Source organism: Dermacentor variabilis, chromosome 9 (assembly GCF_050947875.1).
Source record: "Dermacentor variabilis isolate Ectoservices chromosome 9, ASM5094787v1, whole genome shotgun sequence".
Lineage (NCBI taxonomy): Eukaryota > Metazoa > Arthropoda > Arachnida > Ixodida > Ixodidae > Dermacentor > Dermacentor variabilis.
Window position 1 is genome coordinate 917,423 of NC_134576.1, and position 24,975 is coordinate 942,397.

The 24,975-nt window shown below is 49.5% G+C and overlaps 1 protein-coding gene across 4 annotated transcripts in view; it reads left to right on the plus strand.

The window, feature by feature from the left end:
• The window catches only part of LOC142558242 (ATP-binding cassette sub-family C member 2-like), a 393,191-nt gene that overhangs the window by 292,277 nt on the left and 75,939 nt on the right, over positions 1-24,975 (plus strand). For 3 of the 4 annotated variants that reach the window (XM_075670389.1, XM_075670391.1, XM_075670390.1), the window contains 2 exons: positions 1,153-1,488; positions 3,085-3,186. In XM_075670389.1, the coding sequence (XP_075526504.1) occupies positions 1,153-1,488; positions 3,085-3,186 (438 nt within the window). The remainder of the gene's footprint in view (positions 1-1,152; positions 1,489-3,084; positions 3,187-24,975) is intronic. The other variant, XM_075670392.1, reaches the window with a different exon arrangement.

The following is a 24,975-nucleotide window of genomic DNA, read 5'->3' on the forward strand; positions in this document are numbered from 1 at the left end:
CGCGGAGGAGGCAGTCAATGATGGTAGAATTTTGGCATACCATTGAGAAAAAAGAAACGCTGCTGTTGAGCTTCTCTTGAAAACCTGTCGAAACCGGCTTTTACACTCCTTTGCGCTTGCATTCGTCGACCTCTGCTGTAGCCTGGTGAGTGAGGCCAATCACAGAAATTGACTGACAACACGAACATTAGAAACGATCTTGCACGAATAGATGCTGCCAAATGTTCGAACCAGATGAGCGCTTCCTCGCCAGATTTAACACTGCCGTCAAGCACGATCAATGAATGCAGTGGAACCCTAGACAAAGAGAACTGTAGCTGGTACCGTGGTTCGACAATAACCAGAGGGAGTGCATGGAACTATCCTAGGCTACCCTAGGCGCGTGATGTTGAACATTATTTTGCGCTCACGACAGCTCAAAAACAGAGTTCGTTGTTATTATTCTATATAGAAAAATAATAATTGAGTACTATCTGTCATTTAATAAAAACAGGGTGATAGGCTTGAGAGAAAGTCTATTGGTTAAATTTGTGCCTATTACAGGGCCCCTAGCGGGGGATTGTGCGCTCACGACGCCAGCCCTGTCTAGAGGAGGCACTGTAGAGTTGTTTTCTTGGCAGCGCCGTGGTCAATGTCTTTTCGCCCTCTGCAGCGACTCGCAGGAACTTGAGATTTTCGGGGATCTACCAGAAAGTGTTCTGTGTGCAAGCAACATGCAGCTGTTGATGTCAAGAGTGGACTGTCCCGGCGTCAGGGACATCTTGTTACAACGGGTTGTGAAAAAAAAGGATTGCCGTAGCCAATTGCTATAATGTATATCAAAATAGAACTGCAAACAAAAATGGCTATATTTGGCTACAACGTTTTTTTTTTGCCCTTTTTTGTGTTTGTCTACATTCTGGCTACAATTTCTCTAGTTTTGGGCTACGCCGCATCTTCCGATCTGGCAACACTGGTGCACAGATGGGCTGAGGTTTCTGGCAACGCTTCACGGCGAAACTACAAGCTTAAATAGCTCCTCTCCTGGAAGAAAACCAGGGGGGGGGGGGGGGGGGGGCTCCGTAGGACGGCTGACACCTGGTCGGGGAGATGCTACTTGAATAAACCTTCTGCAATCGCAGCGAGTTAACCCGAGTGTCTGCATGTTCGCAGGGTGTACTCACTCGTGCGGTGAATGCGACGCGCTACATCCGGAGCGCACACTTCTCCCGCGTGCTTCAGCACGTGACGGAGACCGTGGACTCGCTGACCATCGTGCGTGTGTTTGGCATGACGGAGCGCTTCTACGAGCGCTTCTGTCGCCTGGCGGACCAGAACCTGCGCGTCTCGCTCGCCTCAGTGACGTGTAGCAGGTTGACGAGGACGTTCGCCGTAGCCTGCAGCCAGGTTATCGTGCTCTCCACACTGATATTCAGCGTCGTCGGAGTGGATCCGCGCGATGTGTTGAGCTCGAGCAGCATCGGCCTTTCTCTCAACTCGTCTCTGTTGGTGAGTGTTTGCAGGCGGCAATACGCGAGAAATATATCGCTCTAAGCGGTAGCTTTGATCGCTGGCCCTAGCATATTCCTTCTCACGACTGAGGCGGAATGCAAATGAAGGGCACGGTAAATAACTGCAGGGGGTAAAACTAAATGAAGGGTACTACGTCCCTAAAGCACCATCTGAGTTTGAGGCACGCCGCGGCGGGGGACTCTGGATAAATTTCGACCACCTGGGTTTCCTTAACGTCGGCGAGATTTAAGTACTACACGACTCATTTGCATTTCGCCCCCATCAAACTGCGGTCGGGGTGGCCTTGATCGAACCTGTGAACTCGAGGTCAGCAGCCACAGCCAGTGCGCTACCGCAGTGGCTTATTCCAGCTTTCGAACGTACTCTGAGGCCACTCACTGGGGATATTTATTAACCGAGACCCTGTTTCGCAACCTTAAATCTTATCAGTAGGTCAAGGATGCACCAATTTGTCAATAGATTGGTGAGGGCAGAAGAACGAAAAGCTTGCTTTCCATATTTATTTATTTATTTGTCAATTTATTTATCTATACTTACTATATTGTGTATTTTAGTTTTATTTATTTATTCGTATATTCTCAACGACCGAGGACATTACAGAAATGAGTAGTGAGCACACATGAAGTCGTTGGCAACCTTCTTCAAATTAGTGACTTCTCAGATGGCAGCGATTGAGGCGGGAAGGTGCTACTAATCGTAGGCAGTCAGTGAAGGAATAATTGTTAAGAGTCGGAGTGGCATGGTGGCACCCACACCTTTATTAGGTGATCAATCCGAGGTAAAATGTAGGATGCTCGAAGGAACAATTCATCTTTAATAACTGTGGAACCGCACCAGAGGAATGAACGACGAGAGCACGATAGCTAACAAGGCAGCTGCACGAAGGGACATTGGCCAAGCATGATATGGCTCAGTACCGCCGAATCACGCCTCACGCAAGGAAGCCGAGGTGCTTGCCGCACGATTCGTTGCTTCGCACACACACGTCCCACTCGTCTGCAACCGAGTTTTTTAAAAACGTGTTGAGATGTAACTTTTTTTCATAGCGCATAATAAACGAACGGAACGGAAGTTTCTGTTGGTCCTAACTTTGTTAAGACTACCGTAGACTCCAACACACGAAAGAACGATCAACTTACAGCTTTTGCACGTGCGACACATCACGGAAAGAATACAGTGTACCATCGCTTTGCTGGAACCACGTTACACGCAGGTCGTTGTGGGCAACGAAGCCAAGTAATGATATCTGGCCAAGTAATGATTCTGACACTGGGTTGTTCACCAGGCTGTGGTACGTGAATCGCGATGTCACGCATGAAAAGCTTCGGCTCTGTTAAGCATATAGCACCCTTTTATTCGTTCCACATTCATGATAACTGCATGTTTTGGTACTCGAGGACGTGAGAGGGGGATGAAGGAAATATGCCACGCCGTGCCGTTGCTTTTGACGATGGGACATCGCGTTCGATGTGACCAAATGCTCAACCCTCTCTAACGTGTGGATGCAGCATGCGCTTGACCTTAGCAGGCAGACAGTAAATAAAGCATCGCTGTTTTTTTTTTCTTCAATAGATTCCATCAACGATGACCATGCTCTGCATCACCTACTTGGGGATGACACAAATAATGGTCGCTTTGGAGCGTGACATAGAGTTCACAGAACTCCCGGAGGAGGTAAGCCAGATGCCGCATGTCAACACACTTTGTTCGTGGTGTTCATACTTTTATTCAGCGTTTATTATTCAGTGTACTATTATTCAGCGTGTTCATAACTATTATTCAGCGTTTCCTGTCGGAAGTGCTAGGGAACGGTGAAAGCTCTGGCGTCATATAGCCTCGAGTAATAGCTGAGCGTAAGAATTTTTACTGTTTTTATTGGAGTAATCATTTACAGTATTTCTTGCAACTTACGCTGCGCGAGTTTGAACTGATGTACATGTGCAAGCGCACTTCTGGAACACAGCTTCCTTATAGCTAGTTCGTTACTGCATGCCTCACCTACTCAAGTCAGTTGTCATTTGTTCATTCTACACGAAATATTTTTCCGTGAAGATCAAGAAGCGATTTTGCATACTAGAGTTTCGTTGCGAGCGGAGAAAATATACATTACCTGACGACATGGGAAAATATTCAATCAGGGGCTCCTCTAATCTTGCACCTTTCTGGTTATTTAAATTTTTTAAATACATATATCTGCTTCTGTGATTCCATATATGTTCGGCTTGTACATAATATACACAGGCTGCGTTCTTCACCAATTTTAAAGATGAGCAATTCAAATGTCGCTTTCTTTTTGTGCGCCCGTTTAGTACTGAGATTTGCACTATGGAGATGAGTAGTAAATTCTCACGTAAACAGCACGTTTTCAATTTTTGTTTCATTTTCATATCAGGTGTTCAGTGCACTAAAGTTGCTGAAAACTATTCCTTGAAATTGCCTATCCGCGCAAGTAATCAAGAGATTTTGGTTGTGCAATATGCAGAAATGTTTTACATTCGAAGGCTCGCTGAATTGGAAATTGAGTAGGAAAAAGAGCACCTTTGCCGTCAATATTGCGCTGCTACTACCTTCCTTGTTTTTACACGTGGCCACCGTCAGTCACGCAGAACCCTGCGAAGCCCCTCGGAACCCAGCCTTACACCTGAACAACTTGTGCTTCTTTCGTTTTTCCGGACAGCAAGAGTGCAGCGTTTATGTTGCTGGAGGCAAATGAAGAAAATGATTTTTTTTTCCTGCGGCATAGCAACGGAGTACACAGAGTTATGCTATACATTCTTTCTGCAAGGACAGCCTGCGGCTAAATGCAGCAATATAACTAAGTGAGCAGCAAGGCGCAAACTAAAGCGACCATCGCTGACAATGCCAGCAAGACAAAGACGGTGTTGGGGTTACCGATGTTGTTGGTAGTGTCGTGAAACACTTTGGGCAGTAGGCGTTCGCGACTAGAACGATAGAGTAGCGAATGGTACTACAGCCGCTCGAGCACCGAAACAAGGTTTGTCTCTGTCGTCGTCGTTCTCTCTCTCATAGCCACAACCCCACTTCTCCTTAGTTTACAGTACAGTTATCTCCCTCGCGGAAAAGGAAGCCGTTCCGGTGACCTACGAGTAGGACAACGCAGACGGGTCATAGTACGGCTTTAGACGCTGGACATGGACAATTTCACGTCCTCGTCGGCGATGATCCTAAGGTAGCTCGAGGGGTTCCACGATGTAGTTGACTGGAGACGTTTGGTTGATCACGTGGTATGGGCCCTGGTACTTCGACGCGAGTTTCGGCGACAATTCAGGAGTAGGGGCTGGAACCCAAAGCAAAACTTGCGAGCCAGGAGTATAGTACAGAGATATGGGAACTTTCTCGATGGTGCTTCTGATGTTGCTGATCTGCTGTAAATATACAGGATAGCTTGCGACACCCTTCTGCGTGTGCAACAGCTTCGGATAAGATAGTGGTTTCCGTTGTGTCAGGGCGGTACGGAAGGATAGTATCCATTGTGGAAAAAGGTTTGCTTCCGTACAGGAGAAAAGGGCAAAAATCACACGGTATACTGCATGGCGGTATTATAAGTGTAGGTCAGAAATGGTAGAACGCGGTCCCATTTCCTTTGGTTGGATGCAACGTACATTGCCAGCATGTCCCCAAGAGTGCGATTAAAGCGCTCGGTCATGCCATTTGTCTGCGGATGATATGCAGTAGTGGCGCGATGAATGATGGGGCATTCTTTGAGGAGAGCCTCGATGACGTCGGAGAGGAAGACGCAGCCTCTGTCACTAAGTAATTCCCTGGGAGCTCCGTGGAGAAGGTTTATGTGGAGCAGCAGAAACCAGGCGACGTCACGTGCCGAAGTGCTGGACAAAGGGGAAGTTTTCGCATAGCGCGTAAGATGATCTCTGGCCACGATTACTCAGCGATTGCCGTCTTATGTGGTTGGCAGATGTCCATAAATTTCGATGCCTACTCGATCAAAAGCACGTGCTGGGCAAGGCAATGGCTGCAATGGGGCGCTTGAACGACGAGGCGGATCTTTGCGGCGTTGCCAAACGAGGCAGGAGCGGATATAATGACGGATGAATCGAATGCCTCGCCAGTAGTAACGAAGGCGTAGACGCGCGTATGTCTTTAGTACACCTGCATGCGCGCACTGCGGGTCTTCGTAGAACGCTCTACATAGATCCGAACGCAGATTCCGAGGGATGACAAGCAACCATTCGCGGCCGTCCGGTAGGTAGTTACGAGGTCACAAGAGCCCGTCGCAAGTCTAAAAGCGATGTGCTTGGCGACGTAATGCGCGATTGTTAGTGGGTGTCGATGGGGTGGGCAAGAAACTCAGCATGGACACGATCCATGGGTCTTCTGCTCCAGAAGAATGTCCGTGGCAGCAAGGCAACACTCGGACAATGAGGTCTTTGGGGAGCTAACCTCGTGTGTTAGTGGCGAACGAGACAAGGCATCTGCATCCGAGTGTTTTCGGCCAGCATGGTACACCACTCGGATGTCGTACTCCTGCAGTCGAAGGGCCCATCGAGCAAGACGACGGTGGTTCTTTTAAGGACCACAGCCAGCACAGCGAGTTGTGATCAGTTATCACGTCAAATGGGCGTCCATAGAGATACGCACGGAATTAGGTTATGGCCCAAATAATAGCCAGACATTCTTTTTCTGTCACAGAATAGTTTGATTCGGGTTTAGTGACTGCACGACTGGTGAAGGAGACGACGTACTCATAGAAGCCAGCCTTTCTCTGAGCAAGAACGATACCAAGGCCGACGCCACTTGCATCCATGTGTACTTCAGTTGGAGCGCTTGGGTCAAAATTGCGTAGGCTTGGTGGTGACTTCAAGAGACGACGCAGCTTTGTGAATGCGGCATCGCAATCCGGTGACCAGGTCAAAAAGTTGTGGCCACCACGAAGAAGCTGCGTTAGAGGTGCTATTATGGTGGCGAAATTGCGGATGAAACGGCGGAAGTATGACGCTAACCCAATGAACCTGCACAGTCCTTTCAAGGTAGTTGGTGGCGGAAACTGGGCAACAGCTTGTAGTTTCGCCGGATCAGGGAGTGCACCTTCTTTCGACACGACATGGCCGAGGATGACCAGGTGCCGGGCAGTGAAGTGACACTTCTTCAACTTAAGCTGGATGCCAGCATCGGCGATGCACTTGAGGACGCGTCCATGTCGAAGTAAGTGGGAAGGAAAGTCCAGTGAAAAGACATGCCGTCCAGATAACACAAGCATATCTGCCATTTGAGGCCGCGCAAGATGTTGTCCATCATTGTTTCAAATGTGGCAGGTGCATTACACAGGCCAAAAGCATCACGGTGAATTCAAATAAACCGTCAGGTGTGATGAAGGCCGTTCTTGGATGGTCTGACTCGGCCACTGGCACTTGCCAGTACGCGGATCGTAAGTCTGAAGATGAGAAAAATTCGGCGCCTTGGAGGCAGTCCAGCGTGTCGTCAATACGGGGTAGTGGATAAACGTCCTTGCGGGCGTTTTTATTGAGTCGCCGGTAGTCCACGCAAAAGCGTGGACTACCGGTGCTTTTCCCAGTCGCTTTAGACTTCACTATGTCATGAAGGTGCCAAAAAACTCCGTTATTATGCCCAACCATAACTGGCCAGCTAGGGCAATCGGCGAATGTTTCTTCGAAGTCGCGAAAGAAGCAGAGGAGTAAGGCGCCACGAGGGAAGAGAATTGCGCGCCTGGAAGAGTACGAAGGAGCGCGCAAATAGGGCGACAAGACAACACCACCTAGAGGAAAGTCTAGGTGACGTTCAGCCAAGCAGGGAAGGAGATGGAGGCGTCCTGGAGGAGGAAGATAGGTGGAGGCGCGCTGGCTTGACCTACTCTGGTAGTTGCCGTAGGGTTTGTTTGCGATTCGGACGTACCTGCTTCGCCTCTTGATAACATCCTCCTCGCGGGCAATACGATGTGTGTGTGAGTGAAAGCGTGCGGTGGTGAGCCGACGATGGCGGCCTAATTTCTCGTGCGCAAGGGCGCAAGCGCGCTGTCTTCCGGGGGGCGCGCACCGGGGAAGGGGCTTTTTACTTTGGTCACGCGGGGTCGCGTGGGCGATCTGGTTTGGCAGCACAGTTGAGGTGGACCGATGGCTCGTAGCGTTGCGTGCGCTGTGTTCTCGCCCCTCAGTTTGAGTAAAACGATAGACAGTGCGAACGTCACTTCGCTCGCTACGGCTGCCGCGATTCCTCAGGCCAGCATTTTGACAGAAGCATCCGCGGCCATCGAGTGTGGTGAGTTCATGTTTTCCTTAGCGCGCTGTCGCCATGTTTGTTAGTAGGCGAAGGTTTAAAAGGGGGCGTTCTACCCCGGCGGCTGCTGCCTATGGCGTGGCGGCACGAGCCCTGTCTTGATTACGATCTACGATGCGGACAGTGTAGGAGTCAGGTGCACTAAGCCGATAGCTTCATGTGTGCTACATCAGCCATACGGTTCCTCGTCATCTGCGTACAACTGGAATTGCAACTTTGGACCCTATAAAATAAAACTATTCCAATATGTTTCTATTCCAACCTCCTGACGTCAAATCTGCGTAACCACCAGCGCAAGCACTGGCCATCATCCACAGGGTTGTCTGAACAGACCATTGAAACGCTCTCCTCGTTCATAGGAGGTCACTCATGTTTGCTTGAAAAACCAATAACATTGTCTACATTGAGCGGCTTGTCGTATCTAATTGGCTGAGAAGAGGCGAGGAGAACGTTCAAATGCAGAGGGATTCGATGGGGCTGAGGCACTGCACTGAAAGTCGATAACCGGATGAAGAGCGTTGTATCGGCGTGTACGATTGGTCGGCTTTCCTTTACTTAGCTTACAGGGGCTGGTCGAAGATCACGGCGGCATGCAACGGAAGCTAAAGAATGACGCTAAAACGGACCCTCAGCAAAGAAGAGTTGGCAAAATGAGGGAGTAAACGTGCCGAAAGTGCTCGAAAATGTTTCACGGCCACGCAAGAAGCTTTATTATACGCAAATATACCCATGCTCTCCGGCAGGTGCGAGTAGCCAGCGGCTGAGCGATCGGCGGCAGCCATCTTTTATTCCTTTCGGAACGGGGCAGCCTGCGGGTAATCCGAAGAAAATTCTGTTTATGCATCTTTATCGCGTACACGTCAATTTGACTGTGTAAGTTCGTGCGGTCCTCTGACGTCGCGTGACAGGCAGGTGATGTGGGTGCATCCTGAAAACATTTACCAATAGCCGAGGGCTAATGGCGAAAAGGGGTCGAATCAGAAATAACTGTTTTTCTTTTTTCTGTCAAATCATGCATAATCAGCGTGTACACATCATATCAGATGGGGAGATATGGCGGTTTTTGTAACGTCGCGTGACAGACAGGTGAAGTGGGGGTGGTCGAAAAACGTTTTTGACCAATCGTGGAGGGCTGATGGCAGAATTGGAATAGAAATGTTTGCAATAGTTTTACGTTATCTTCTGCAGGCTAGGTAATAGCTAGGACGGGTTTCCTCCTTCTCCAATAACTTAGCCACCTAAGATTATCATTTCAAACCCAATAAGGATAAATCTGTTAATTGTATACATTACCCTAACCACTACATATGTATAGCCCCTGGTCAGTCACTAGAAAGGTAACCGTTGTTCACAGCGCCCCAATTAATTTGGTGTAGCTAAACATACATCGCCGATTCCACGTCTTCAGTGTTTTGCGTTTTGCATGTTCACTGATGACGCGGTCGGTGGGAGAGCATGTAAGTATAGGTTGTAGTACTTAAGTTTGTGTATGGGGGCCTTCTAATTTACCAGTACTCACCTACAGGGTAGAAACCTGGAGATTTACGAAAAGGGTTATACTTAACTTGAGGACGACGCAACAAGCTATGGAAAGAAGGATGATGGGTGTAACGTTAAGAGGGGGCGGGGATAAGAAGAGAACCGATTGGGTGAGGAAATAAACGCGAGTTAATGACGTCTTAGTCGAAATCAAGAAAAAGAAATGGAGGGGCATGGGCAGGACATGCAATGAGGAGGGAAGAGAACCGATGGTCATTAAGGGCTACGGACTGGATTCCAAGGGAAGGAAAGCGTAGCAGAGGGCGCCAGAAAATTAGGTGGGCGGATGATATTAAGAAGTTTGCAAGGAGAAAATGGCCACAATTAGTACATGACCGGGGCAGTTGGAGAAGTATGGGAGAGGCCTTTACCATGCAGTGGGCGTAACAAGGCTGTTGATAATGATTATGATGATGATGAAACATACATCAAAAACTCCGTTTCTTTCTATGCTAAGTTTGCACTTCTTAAGCTGATTAGTATTAAGAGGAAATATTTGCCTTTAAATGCTCTGAATTTAAAATGCCCTCTTATATATTCACCCTTGATTATTCATTACGCTGTGTGCACATATGTATAAATGCATAATATAGTTCCAGGCATGCACCCTTACCAATTTTACCGCCTATTGCTCTAAATGGCTTGCGTCTTTCATCACATTATCAGTAGACGCAAGCTTTCGTTGCATATTAGACGCGTTCACGTTGTCGTGACTTCGAAAGGCCGGATGGGCCCAGCGTTATCAGAAGCTATGCAAATCGCAAATTGTGACGCCAATTGAGAGGTGCACAAAAAATGTACACTAGTTGATTATGACCATCGTTTCGTTCAGAAAAAGAACATAGTGCAAAAAGCACATATACAGTGCGAACTAAGCCTATTAGGTCTAACATAAGGTATAGGACGCTGAACTCTCTTTCTGATAATACTGCGCGTGCCAGTCTCGCCTTCTTGTATGGCGACGTCTTCTCGTCTACTTAAGACTTGCTTAAACGTAACATGTTATTCTTGTTACGCATAGGTGCTTCACCGCCGCCATTAACCGCGAAATTCCCTCAAATTTCATTGGTTGAGGTTACGCCTTCTTTTGTTTTATAATTTTTTTGTGCCACGAAACGGAAGCTTGGGCACCGTATGGAGGAAGGAAAAAGTTGCACTACCCTGACGCCACTCTTCTTAAAGTCTCTGTGACACAGGAAGTTAGCTTTACTCTGCCGTCTTCTAGTGCCAGGTATTCTGCCAGGTGCCAGGTACTTTCTCTGGCTTACATCGCCTCCGGCACAAGTGCCGCAGTGACCAAGGGGTCATCACAATATACCACGGCGGTGCCATTGCTGATGTAACGTCGTCGGAGTGTGCTGTTTTTGCATTCAAAGTGAACCACACGATTGTGCCGTGACACCGCTCCCCGATGCTTTTGCCGGTTTTTGTGAAAATAAATCTGCGCAGTTTCACCGCACTGCAAGAACCCACAGGCGATTACAGGCATCTCACTCGTCATACATTAAGACACATCGAACTATGGCTAATCTATCTGCACTTAAGAACACCAACTCATATGCTGTTCGTCGCTAATCATCTTTCTTTATTGGACGACTTTTGAGCGGCCGCGCACCACGCACCACGCTCTGCTGGGCCGACAAGGTTCGAGGGGGACGTGAGGGTCCAAGAGGTGACGACTCGCCTCGCGATTCGCACCACGCACATGAGCTCGAGGAGTTGCGACAAGTTAACGAGCAGTTGAGGAAAGAAAACGCGCAGGTTGAACAGGAAATGCGCAGGCTAGCTGCGGAGATGGCGGAGATTAGGAAGCTCGCGCTTTCACCCTCCTCGCCGCAACCCGCTTTAGCCCCTGTCGCCATGGATACGTCCGAGACATCCCACGCGGCTCGCCGGCCCAAGCGTCGAGCGGTAGACAACAGTGAGGAAGACGAGGCTATAAAATTGCTCTCAGAACTGAAGAATGCCTTCGCCAGCATACAGGCTAGCTTAGCAAAGGTCCAGGAATGTATAGCGCATCCAAAAAGGGGCTTAGGTGCACTCAGTGAACGGAGAAGCAAACTAGAGGACGCTGATGCCAGGAGAGAACCCAGCCCCGCTCCTTCGCAGGTCGCAGCACGACGTCATGTACTAGCACCACCGACGGAGGGCGCGATTCTCAGGGCCGTTCAAGCCTCCTCTCAGCCTAGCCATGGATCGTGCGGACGAGTACTTTAGTATCTGGCAATGGAACTGCGGAGGGTTTCCCAACAAGAAGCCGCTTCTGCAGCAATATTTAAGAACTCTCACGCTTAAGCCCCAAGTCATCGCTATTCAGGAAGTTGTAACTAGTACTCCTATCAAACTCGCAGGTTACCTGGTAGCATCCTCACATTCAGGAGGTAGGGGAGTTGCTACCCTTGTCAACAAAAGGTACAATTGCCTCTCTCGCGACCTCGGCGCAGTTGGTGGTGGCATCGAGTACGTCATGACTGAAATCCTCATTAACCCACCCAGAAAGGCCCTCAGAAGAAACAGCCTCTTTATCCTCAACGTATACTGCAGCCCCAGCTACCGCAGGGCGAGGGCGAACTCTCTCCTCAAGAGGGCCGTCAGCCTGGCAGGTGGGCACCCCCTTGTAGTCGTCGGGGACTTCAACGCCCCGCATAGGGTGTGGGTGTACACCCATGACACGCCCAAGGGACGCGAACTGTGGCAGACTGCGATGGAAGTGGACTTGACCATTATCACCGATAAGGATTTCCCCACTAGGAGAGGCAACTCTAGGAGAGGGTAGTGTCCCGGTAACTCAGCATGCCGGGACACTACCCTAGACCTCTCTTTTGTGAAGAACGTAGAGGAGGTCAAGTGGGTAAACACGGCTCTAGACCTCGGAAGTTACCATTACGTCATCGAAGTATCCCTCCCGATTGCCCGCAATTCAAGTTGATCGACTGGGACGTTTTCCGCAAGATCAGAGCCGAGCGCGCACCGATGGCTGGGACAGATTTTGAAGGTTGGTGCAAAGGGATCAGGGATGACGCCGCGGTGGCAACCAAGGAGGTCGTCACAGGGCTCGACGTTGACAAGATGGATAGTAGGTTGGCGCACCTGCTGGAAGCCAAGCAAGCCCTCCTCACGAGATGGAAGGGGCAGCAGCATAATAGGAGGCTCCGCAAGAAGGTTTCGGAGGTTAACAGGGAGATCGAACATCACTGCAAAAACCTGTATAAGCAACAATGGGATGAGCTCTCCGAATCCGTCGAGGATCAGCTCAGATCGGACAAAAGCTGGGGTCTGCTCAAACACCTTCTCGATGACGGCAGCACCAGACCCAGCCAGAGACGATCCCTCGCGCGAGCCATCCACCTCGCTACGGACTCTACCCCGGACGAGTTTATTGTCGACAGGCTCATAGACATGTACGTGCCGGTCGCGGATAGCTCTGCCTTACCCAGTTCCCGGACTACGCGGGCTGTGTGGTGCAGGAGTTGGACCAGGACTTTACCGCGGCCGAGATCCGAGATGTCCTCTTCTGACTCAACGTCAAATCTGCCCCTGGCCCAGATGGCGTCACTAACAGGATGCATGGAATCTCGATGATGAGTCGATCGACTTCCTCACTGAAAGGAAAAATGAAGTCTGGCGTAGTGGACAGCTCCCCACACAGTGGAAGGCGGCCTGCACGGTACTCATCCCCAAACCCGGTGACGCACCCGGAATAGAGAATCTAAGACCAATTTCCCGACGTCGTGTGTCGGTAAGGTTGCAGAGAATGCCCTGCTCAACCAGCCCAACGTGCACATCGAGGCCAATGACATGTATACCCACAATATGATTGGTTTCAGAGCCGGCCTCTTGACACAGGATGCCATGAAGCTGATAAAGCATCAGATCATCGACCGGAGCACGGGTGATACCAGAGCCATCTTTGGATTAGACCTGCAGAAGGCGTTCGACAATTTTTTCACACGAGTTCATTCTCCAGTCTATTGCCGGCCTCGGGCTCGGGAAGAGGACCTACGACTTCGTCCGATCCTTCCTTAGCCAGAGAACTGCCAAGCTCAAGATCGAAGGATACCTTTCGCACGAGATCACCCTCGGTTCACGCGGCACGCCTCAGGGCGCAGTCATCTCGCCAACATTATTTAACATCGCAATGATCGGGCTTTCTAAGGAGCTCACGAAGGTTCAAGGAATCAACCATACCATCTACGCAGATGACATCACCATCTGGTGCGTCGGCGGGAGCGACGGCCAAGTTGAAGCCGCCATGCAGAGCACCGTCTATGCGACTGAGCGCTTCCTCCGCCCCACTGGGCTCAGATGTTCTCCATCGAAAGCTGAGCTACTTAAATGATATTGCGCGACACCAAAAAACGACACGGACGTGAGAGAAGACGACACACCAAGCGCAACTTCTCTCACGTCCGTGTCGTTTTTTTTAGTGTCGCGCAATATTATTTAAGTAATGGATTACCAACTTGCACGGAATGCTGCTCTCACTGAGCTACTTCTCTACAAGAAAAGACCCAGAGGTGGCGGCCATCGTGATTGGAAACCGGCTTCCGAAAGCGAAATACGGCTTTTCACTGGTGGCGGGTCTCCGGTGCCCAGAGTCGACTCGCTCCGAATATTGGGGATGTATATCGAGTCTAACTGTGCCAGTGGAACCGCACTGAGAAAGATCACCGCTAAGACGGAGAGTGCTCTCGGCCTCATTCGGAGGATCGCCAACAGGCACCGGGGAATCAAGGAAGACAACCTCATCCGCATTATACATGCTTTTGTTCTCTGCCACCTTTCATGCTCGGCGGCCATGCATAATTGGCATGTTTCAGAGAGGAACAAGCTCAATTCACTCATCAGAAAGGTCTTTAAGCTCGCCCTCGGCTTACCTGCAAGCACCCACACCGAAAATTTGTTGAAGCTCGGAGTCCACAACACGCTCGAAGAAATTATCGAGGCACAAGAGCACTCACAGCTGCTCAGGCTATCCGGCAGCCCGAGGGGGCCGCAAGTTACTCGGCGAGATGGGCCTCAATCCTGACGACCAGTGCCCCGACACCGTGCGCATTCCCACCGACATCAGGTCTCACCTGCACATCGCGCCCCTTCCCGGCAATGTGCACCCCGCAAACAACGTCGGCAGACGTCGGGCCAGGGGTACAGCTCTACTCGAGCATGTTCGCAATAACCACATAGAGGCAAGCTTCGTGGATGCCGCGGCATATGTCCAACAAGAGGCATTCGCCGTCACCATCATAGACTCCAATTCAAGGATCACTTGCTGAGCTACGGTACGCACTCCGAGGCCCGTGGTAGCCGAACAGGTTGCAATCGCACTGGTTGTGCTGGATGGTCGCATAGAGGCAATATTTAGTGATTTCAAAGCAGCCATTAAGGCATACCAAACCGGTATGGTCTCCCCCAAGGCCCTTCGCATTCTCCAAAGGGCCAAGAGTATCTCTCCGCATTCTCTCATTTGGTTTCCCGCTCACTTGGGGTCGATTGAGGGTTCTCCCTCTAACCCTAACGAGGGCGCACACGAGGCCGCGCGAGGGCTCACTGACCGCGCCGCCTCAGCAGTCCCCCTGCCCCGCGGGGAACCCTTGCTTACGTTTAATGAAATCACCGCACACTACTATCTGTCAAAATGGGTATTCCCCCTCCCGCACCCCGCCTTATCTAGGGCGCGCACGGTTACCCTTCGACTTCTACAAGCCCGTGCATACCCTAACCTCGCGGTTCTTCATGCCATATACCCTGAAAGATATCCCACTGCGGATTGCCCTGCCTGTGGACTAAGGGCAACGTTGGACCATGTGTTGTGGGAGTGTGAAGCCATCGGCTCCTCCTTCTGCGAGGATAGGTGGGCTGCGATCTTGGGCAGCCTCGAACTCAACGACCAAATCCTAGCCGTCCAGAGTGCCCGCGATCGGGCCGTCAAGCTCGGCTTGGCGGTCCCTACGTAGGACTAGCCGGGTGGCGCGGGGTCTTCCCTGCGTCTTCTCTGGGCCGAAATAAAGTTACTTCACTTACTCAGACACAGCGCGTCGACAATGAGGCCAGCAGAAGTGAACGTCATTACGCGTTTAGATACACTGACTGCGGCTTGGGGCTGAGCTGTACTTTTTTTATGGTAGGCTTCACTGGACCATTTATAAATAAGTAAATAAATAAATAAATATGTGCAGGTCGTGCAATCATAAGCCGCTCCATCTGCATGCATGCTCACGTTCTTCCACCGTGCCCTGTTTATGTTTGCACGCTAAACTTCACTTTCTGGCGCTCCTCGGGCGCACAGGTAACACGTTTGTCGTAAGGAGGATTGCCTCCCTAATTACGCGAATCAGCCGTTTCTTTCTTACACTTTCACGTTGCTATTTTAAGTGCCGCATATGCTTCGTTTACTGTCAAAAGCAGCTACACAGGACAACTGTCACTGACCAGCAAGGTGTCCAGCGTAGAGATTCTGAAGCTCAGTGGTTTCATTCTGTGATGGTACGCTCGAATGATTCTACAGAAGGCGCAAATATACTCCCTGATACTCCATTGTCCATGGCATGGTACGTGGTCTAGAGCGTTGCATGTGCACTCGTTGGAACCGTTTAAAGCGTTTCTGTTCCTCCTGGCCCCAGCAGTTGCCGGGCAGCGCGGTCTAGCTTACACAAGTACACAAGGACTGCGCACACGATGCTTTTGCCATGATTCGATACCCGCGGAACAGCACACACCAACATAAGAATACTGCCATAAAGTTACGACATGGCCGCTACAGCAAAGTATTGCGCCGGCGCAACCAAGAGTGGCGCTAGTCAGAAGAACAACATTTCACGTGTGTAGGTGGAATCGCTCTCGACAGCGATTTCGCTTAAGCACCGTTGTCTCTCGTGCAAATATAGTAAGCACATCTTTATAAGTGACTTCTGCAACGTTATAATTTGGTGAGAGGTTCTGGGTACCCACGAAAAACAGCAACGGAGCTCCGCAGTGGTCGTCCCCTGGAAAACTGACGGACGGAAGAGGACTCAGCGTCGCGCGGCCTATATTGATTTCTGCAACCCCGACAGTTTCGCTGGCTTAGCCGGGGGATCGAGAAAGGTTCTGCGTCACCAACCACCTCAACATGCACGACTGGATCGTCACGTATGAGCATATAAGTGCCCACGACAAATGAGATGATCCAATGATTATGTTTGCAAACTTGGTCTTCTACAAGACACGGCGAAGATGTTAACGAAGATGCTAACTTGCTAAAAAGGCGAGGCGAAGATGTGGTATGACAACCACGAGGAAGTGCTTAACGACTGGGACATTTGCAAAGAGGAGCTGAGGGATTCGTTTGCCGGTCAGAAGAGCACCACTAAGAAAGAACTAGAACCCGCGCCAAGACGTCCCCAGACGTCCACATAATTGGCAAAATGGCCACGAAAAATGCCTAATCTTGGAGTTCATTCTGTAGGTGCCATTGCCGCTTCACAACTATCTCATGCTCCAGGTACATCGACTGGTCCGCGCTATCCTGCGTGCTGCAGAAATCCAGCAGAGTGGCGAACCGCAGACGATCGGTCAATCTGTTTTGCCTGTCGGCGTATAGGTCACGTCGCTCGCCATTGCAGCAACCATACTATTTCCTCCCCTCTGCGACCGCCATTCACTAGTTATTATTGCCCTGAACAGAGCAAGCATCGTCACCAACCTCCTTTGGCACCACAACAGCCAAACAATGCCTATCGGGCTCCTTGGAACAATCCCTCCATCGTGATTCCGACTTCACCATTCCCGTTCGCCGCCAAATAGTCGACCCTGTCGTCCATATCGCCGCAGGCTCGTCGCCCACCATCCCCGATGCAGTCCCGACGCCAGTCTTCGGAAAGCTGTGCGATGCAGTGACCAGATGTGACGCTGCATTGACGACTCGACCACGAAACCTTTGATAACTGTGCTAACCAAACAGTACTTGATGGACATGTTAGTCGGTGGCGTCAGTGTCCCAACACTCATTGACACTGGCGCGCACGTCTCCGTGATAAGTGCTCAATTGCGCCGATGCCATAACAACGTTGTCGCATCGGCGCATCGACGCGGAGGGTGCATAGCGTACCCTCCGCGTCGCAGACGGAGAAATGCCTACTGTGATTGGTATGTGCACCGCTCGCACTGGCATCACAGGGCGCCTCGCGAATGTTTTGTTTGCCATTTGAGAACAATGCCCTTACCACGTTATACCTGACTTAACTTTTTATCGTCTCATTCAGCCCTCCTTCCTTGCGCGTCTAGTCTCATTCCGCTTGAACTGCCTCAAACCGGCTATAATCCACCATTCACACAACCAGGGTTATGCTCTCCCGAAGACATCCGCCTGTCGCATCAAGCCGCTACGTATGTCACTCTACTGTCACGCCCATCTGTTCTTCACGGTGTCTATGTACTGCGTCCTACCGCTGACATGCTGCTTGAAAAAAATTTGCCCGTTCCCCATACCGTGCTCACTGTTACAGGCACTCGGACTTCGCTCACTCTCCTTAATTTTATCTGCTGTAATAAAATACTTCCCAGAGGCGTTTCCTTGGGCGACATTTCGCCTGTGAACCATGGCGAAATATCTACTTTTGACGCCAACATTCCACCGCCTTCTACAGGAAGCTCCGATTCACCGACTGTCACAGACAAACTTGGCAAAATGATTGCACCTGATCTTCCGGCACAAACTGCCGTCTGTTGGAAACTTACCGCGGCGATTTTAGCCTTGACGGCTGCCCCTTAACCAGACATCGGTGGTTGCCCATCATATTTACACAGGAGACACCAATGTGATACGCCGCCAGCCGTACCGTATTTCACACGCTGACCGAAGATACAACGAGAAGTGGATGAGATTCATGGTAAGGGTGCTAACAGCGCACCCAAACAAGGACTACAGAAGGAATAAAACGACGACACGGCGCTGACTCTCAACTGATTTTTTTTTATTGAATGTATGTCTAACATATATACCGGTGCCATTTGATAACCGTGACATGCACGAGATAGAGATATGCGTCGGCGCAACTGTGACAAACTAACGCATAATCAAAATTGACATAGATAACGCAGTTCCTTGTCATGAAGAATGATAGACGGTTCACTGATACATGCTTTGTCCCTAATCTTTATATTATGAGCTTCGGCTTACGTGTTCAAAAATGACACTACTTTTTTTTAATTCAGGACGACAACCGCACGACTTGAATGCTCCGGGAGATGAAGTGGCGCAATCCCTTGAAGAGATAGCTCGTGCTCTGGAAGCCGAACATTCACACATCGCTTCGTTTGTCCCACGTACTCTCGACCACAAGATAATGGAATGATATACACAACCTGCTTAGCACAATTGATGTACCTGATCACATGTTTGACAGTGCATTTTACCTTCACTTTCTTTTCCTTCAGCAAATTATCAAGTAACGGGCATATGCGACCGATCTTATGTGTCTCAGAAAAAAACGAACTTGAACCGTATCAACGGTGATGCGACCCATGTAATCGCTCATTACTCCTTATCATCTTTATCGAATCATTGACTGCTTACCCGTGAGCGGGACGCGAAGCCCTCAGATTATGGCTTTCAGAGATCAGTGGCATTCGGTCTGCGAAGGAACGTCCCAACGGATGGCATCCTGCAACCACGCAAACCTACCGCATATGCGGCTTGTTGGGCATTAAATTTTGGCAAAAGCGAAATTTCTCTGAGGTATACAAGGCTCTAAGACCATACAAGACGATGTATGAGGTCCTAGAGATGACTTTTATTTCACCATCACAATATATTTCAACAATGCCTTCGTAGAAACTGTTCTCCTTAGACATTTATTTTGTACCGCCAAGACAGAAGATTTATATAGTTCACATATATTCACCTTCTCCAAGCGTGGGTGTTTAGCGCAGTGAGCAAGACATTCGGCCTCTGAGCGTGGGGTTGTTGGTTGGAAACTCACCATCGCAAACATTTTTCTCATTTTAAATGCGTATGCATTGAACAAAAAAACCGCCTGTTCGTCCGCCCCTCTATCGGTCTGTCACGTAATACCATCGCTTTCAAAATAGAGCCCGCAGCAGCGAGCCACTTTACCTTCGTTCTGCCTGTCGCCTCAACGCGAGCGAAGCGGCGAAAACACAGCGCTCAGGAAGGCCTCAACAGACGGCACAACCTGCCCAATTCGCCAATCGCTTTCAAGATATGGTCCCGCGCGCCCGCGCGTCTATCTTATAACACGAAGCAGCAAAAACACAGTGTGCGGCGCTATTAGCAGTAGGCACTGTCTATCTGCATCGCTGATCGCTTTCAAGATATGGTCCGTGCAACCTAAGCATTCAAAGCCGGAGTACGCTTGATCGCGGTTCATACTTGTTCGAGGTGGAGCCTCGAAAGTGTGAGCGCGGTTATGATGATCGGAACGCCATCGGCGCATCTGCCGCCGGCAACTTTGCTTCCGTTATCTCAGCGACTAAGCTTGCGTTACTAGACAGTTTTAGTTGGGCGTCCGCAGGAGTTCTGCGTATGCAGCGAACAGGCGGTCAGTACGCATGCGCAGTACGCAGGCGCACACACGGTGTCCTGCGAGCGCTCGCAGCGAAGGCTGCGTAGCCTCCGCTGGGGCTCAGCTGGCTTTGCAGGACGTCCTTCGTGTGTTCTCGCGTGTCCGCGAGCGCACGTTTTAGAGCGCAGCTCTTTGGCGTCCGTTCCTTGGTTTCGCGTCGTCGTCGGCGTTGTCGTCGGCCTCGTAACCAGCTCCGCCCCCCTTTCATCCCCCCAGCGCTAGCAGCGACCGACTGATACCGCTGGATGCCGCTGACGCCGCTAGAGAGTCAAGATAACGTGACTGCATAGAACACCGTCGCCGCCATGCAGAAAGAGGAGGAAAGGGTCCCCCCCCCTGTTCTTGTGTGGCGGATAGGGTGCTCTTCAGTTGCCGACGCGCCGGTTATTTCACGTAGGCCCCGGCACGTCGACGAATACGTGACCACCTTCCCACGGCTAGACCTGGTTCTTAGCGCTGCGGAAGCGAGGGTATCATATTGTTTGTATCGGCATCGGCGGCGTTGTCCCTGAAACCAACTCCGCAGCTGGGGTTGACTCACTATCGGCGTCAGCGGCATCAGTCAGTCGCTGCTATCTCTTCCCTCCTCCCTTTATCGTGTTGTCCGCTTGCTGCGCGCGCTTCTGCCCCCATGGTTTGCCGCTGGGTGTACACGCCGCCCCCCTCCCCCCTCTTCCTGCGAGTCTCCGGTTGTCAAAGCGCCGGCTCGAACTTAATTCCTTTCTTCGCTCCTCCTCCAATGCAACCCCTGTGCGGTGGCAATCAGAGGGCCAGATCGGTGGCGGCGGATCTGTATATGTGCACCGCCCGAGCCGAAATTGCCGCTGCCGTTCGCCCTGTGCGGTGGCAATCAGAGAGCCAGATCGGTGGCGGCGGATCTGTATATGTGCACCGCCCGAGCCGAAATTGCCGCTGCCGTTCGCCACTGCGAAATTATCTGCCAGTTCTTTCTGAGCCATGAGCGAGACGACCGATGGAAGTCCTCCGTCTGCTGCTGCTGCTGCTGCTGCTGCTGCTGCTGCTGCTGCTAAACGAGCTGCCAGAGCAGAGGCCCAGCGCCGTCGCCGTCAGAATCCAGAGGTGCCTGCCGCCGAAGCAGAAGCTTACCTAGTGGAGTCTTTGTTAAAGGAATACGTGTGAAAAATAAAAAAAAAATTCTGTGATAGCGCATACATGTGTTGCTCGATTTCTTTGCCTCAATCTATCGAAAAGGTGAAACAGTTTATTTGCTGCGCTCAAATTTCGCATTAGGAAGTAACGTAATCGTCGGTAATTTTTTTCTAAATCGTTCTTGCCGAAGATATGACTGCGGCTGGTGGTTGGACCTAGTGGCGGTTCCTATTGGCTACACAGTTTCAGGATATCGCGCCGCTGAGTAGCACACTACTGGTTCCTGCTTATGCAAGTCATCAATCCCCTTTAACTTTCGCATCCGGCCAACCATTGCTGCATCGTGCGCGCGCCCTTCGCTGCGCCCGCACAACCTCGCGCGCTGCGTACGTGGGTGGTTGCGGACGCTGCCTGCTAATGCACCTTGCGTCGCCATCCGCACCAGTTCTGTCCTCTCTACTGGCCGGATCAAGTGTCATAACATTGGTACTAACACCGAGCAGCGTGCAGGTAAGCAGCAGAATGCTTACGCATACTTAGACAACTCCCATAGGAAATTAAGCATGAACACTTCTTTTTTCTTTAGTGTATTGTGTAACGCGAAACGGAAAGACAGACAGACCGACGGACCGATTTCCGGGTGAGTTTTCTAAGAATGCGTGCTTATTAAAAATACAACGTGACATCCTCCACATATTTCTTCTAGCGCGCAGGCTGCGTGGCACCTCTGCTCAGTTTGTTCCTTCATCGATGGAAAAAAGTTTTAGGCATAATGACGAAGCAGTGGCGTGGAGTTGTAGTTTTCGAAAGCTCGCCCTCTTTCTCTCTCTTGGTCTTCAGCCAGTGCGCTTTCTCAATCTCTCTGATCCATTCGCTTTCGCGCTCTTAAGCCTGTTTCACATGATGCAATTTTCGTCGCACCGGAAGTGCGATTTCCGTCGTTTGCGATGAAAATCGCAGTCGCAGTGCCGACCCCCCAATTTACGGCTGCGACCAACCGGTTGGTCGCACAGTCGCACCGTCGCACCTATCGCTGCGATTTTCCGTCGAAATTGCGCGGAGAGCTGTCAACGGAGCTATTCCGCCGGTTTGTTTTGGAAAATGGCGCCTCGCACGACAAGTGCAATGCGCGGAGACGTGGATCGTAGAATTCGGTACGTACGCGAAGGGAGAATAAATAACTTGTACCGCATATTCGATTCTCCCATTTATGTACGTTTTTTGACATGCTACGCAGCAAATAAAGTGCATTTTCACATTTGCTTCGTACGCCTTTGCGAGTTGTCAGTGCTAGGGGGTGTTCGATCCCCAGCAGACGACGAGGTCGTCACAATTTTCTTTTGTTGGGTAGCATGCAAAAATCGCGCTTACGGAGCAGCTTGAATTATTTCAACCTCGGCAAAGGCAAATGAGAAGACAGCAAAGTACCCGAAGTTTCAACGTTGAGCTGAACGCGGTACCGTTCAGTTGCATTTTCTTGTCGGTTTTCAAGCGTGAATTTCCCTATGCATCTTGAAAGCTTATCTTACCTCGTATTAAATTTGACAGAGCAAAAGTGTCGGCTATCGTAATGAATTTGCTAAGATAGCATTAAATCTGTGGCTTGAATAAAATATTACATGCACGTTAAGTTGCACCTCTTCTCTGGATAATTGTTTTTTCTTGCACAGAAACCAATTAACATTGACTATGTTGCGGACTTTGTATCCTTACAGCATCTGTATTACCACTTGCTTTGAAAGGTAATTAACTCTAGAGCTAGTAGGTTAGGCAAATTGCTTGCTATAGTGGCACAGAGACAACGTACCCTCCTGCACAATCATGTAGAACTCGTGCAACAATGCGAAAAGCAGGCAAACGGCCTGTTCTTGTGGGGATAAAACAGTATAAAACGACACGCTGAAGAAAAGTAAATCAAAACTATGCAGTGATTTCAGCCAGTTCAGCCAGTACAAGCAGTTCTTGCACGTTCACAGCTGATCAAGTGTGCAGAAACATTCATGCCTTACATGTTTCTAGTAAGTTTCTAATAAGTTTGTGATCACATATATTAGTGTGTAAACCAATATAACGATATCCGCTGCGATTACTATCTTTATAAGTAATGAAATACCATGCTACTTGCAAGAACATATATCACCCGAGGAGTTTAGAACAAATTTCTGCATTTCAACTATACACAATATGTGGTTTATTCAATAAAGGACCACAAACTGGGCTTTTCTTGCAATGACAAACTTATTCCAAACTTTCCTTACATACGAGCAAGAAACAAAAATTATAGACAGAAATATTGTTCTTCAATTTGTTCACCTGCCACTGTGGCTATAGCATTCTGCTGCTAACACAAGGCGAGGGGTTGATTTGCCAGCCATGGAAGTCGCATTTCGATGGGAGTCATAGGTAAAAAAAAGCTCTTGCACTTAGATTGAGTTCATCACCTTTTATTGAACGCTTAAACTTCAAAATACTATTGCATAGGGGGGCATACTTATGCAAAATTTAACACCAATAGAAAGCAAAGGGCAGAATTGTCAAACAACAATCTTTCGTGATAATTCGAGTGTGTAAGTATTCATTGCATCAATATATATTGTTCAAGAGCTCTGCACAAAGAAGCATGATCAGGTATAGCAGGTACTCTGTCAGGAAGCTGGTTCTACAGATGTATAAATGTCAAGGCATGAATGCTCATACTACGTCGCACACATAGCACAAAGAAAACCTTTTTCAAGAGTTGTTCCTTCTGGCAGATGTGAGTGGGCCATAAGCAGCAGAAACTTTATTGCAGGAAATTGTGTAATACCGCTCATGAAAGAATGAAGAGAGTGAAGAGGCTTTTAACAGCAGTACTGCCTCATGCTACTCTAATAAGAGGAACGATGAGCGAAATAATTTCTGGTAGAGCACTTAAACAGTAACTTTCTGAAAGATAGAAAATCCCAAGTGAGAGTTGGAGGTACATTTGGCCCACACACTCCAACAACACGGGCATACTACAAGAAACACTACAGCCTATCGTGTATTACAGTCTATGGGAAAGCTATCTTCTATAGAAATCAAGAAGGATGCAACAAGTCCTCGACAACACTGCAGACTTTCTTGGCCAGTCTGGCCTCTCGCTTTCTGATAAGTCAGCTCATATTGACATCGGAAAAAAAAGGAAGACTAGAACTACCCCAGATTGCGCAATGTGATCCACATAGCTGGACAAATATGCCCGCAAGTCAACATCCACAAATCCTCAGCTAGTGTAAGCCCATGACGGCACGTGGGTGAAACAATTATGCAATGCCTGGACGCAACTTCCACACCTGGTGAAAAGAATAATCTCGAAAACATGGGGGTGGACGAGCGGATATTATGGAAAATCGCAGATGCTGTGCTTGTGTCCAAGGTATGGTACAGTATGAATTACCAGCAGCACACAAAAAAGACAACTCATCGAATACAGGCATCGGGTAGTAATAACAGGTCTTTCCAACTTTACCATGCTTGAAGACCTCTATGAGAAAGAGCTAACGAACAAGCACCTACACAGAGTACAGTTGCAGCCTGCAGCACAAATTCTTTGTCTCAAGAGCTCAGACCTCATCCCAAGATGCTATGCCAGCTAGCATGTGAGATGCAAAGACGGCTACCCCTCCCTTCAGAAATACAACCTCGAGAGTACCTGAACTTGAAACACAACAGGCCCATACCGTGAAATATGGGGGCAAACAATTAGGCCAGGAGACTATATGCAACTGCCAAACACACGGAGGCTGCTAATCATGAAGATGCAAGCAAACATAAGGCACATATAATATGTACACTGACCTGGCAATAGCAGTGTAACAGTTGTATGACACTACACAAAACTAAACCCCATATAAGTGAGTACCATTCCAGGTCATCCTACACCTAGAAAAGCTGAACTGAAAGCAATAAAAGCAGCACTTGTAGTGCAGATTACACCCTGCACAACACCCTGCATGGATTC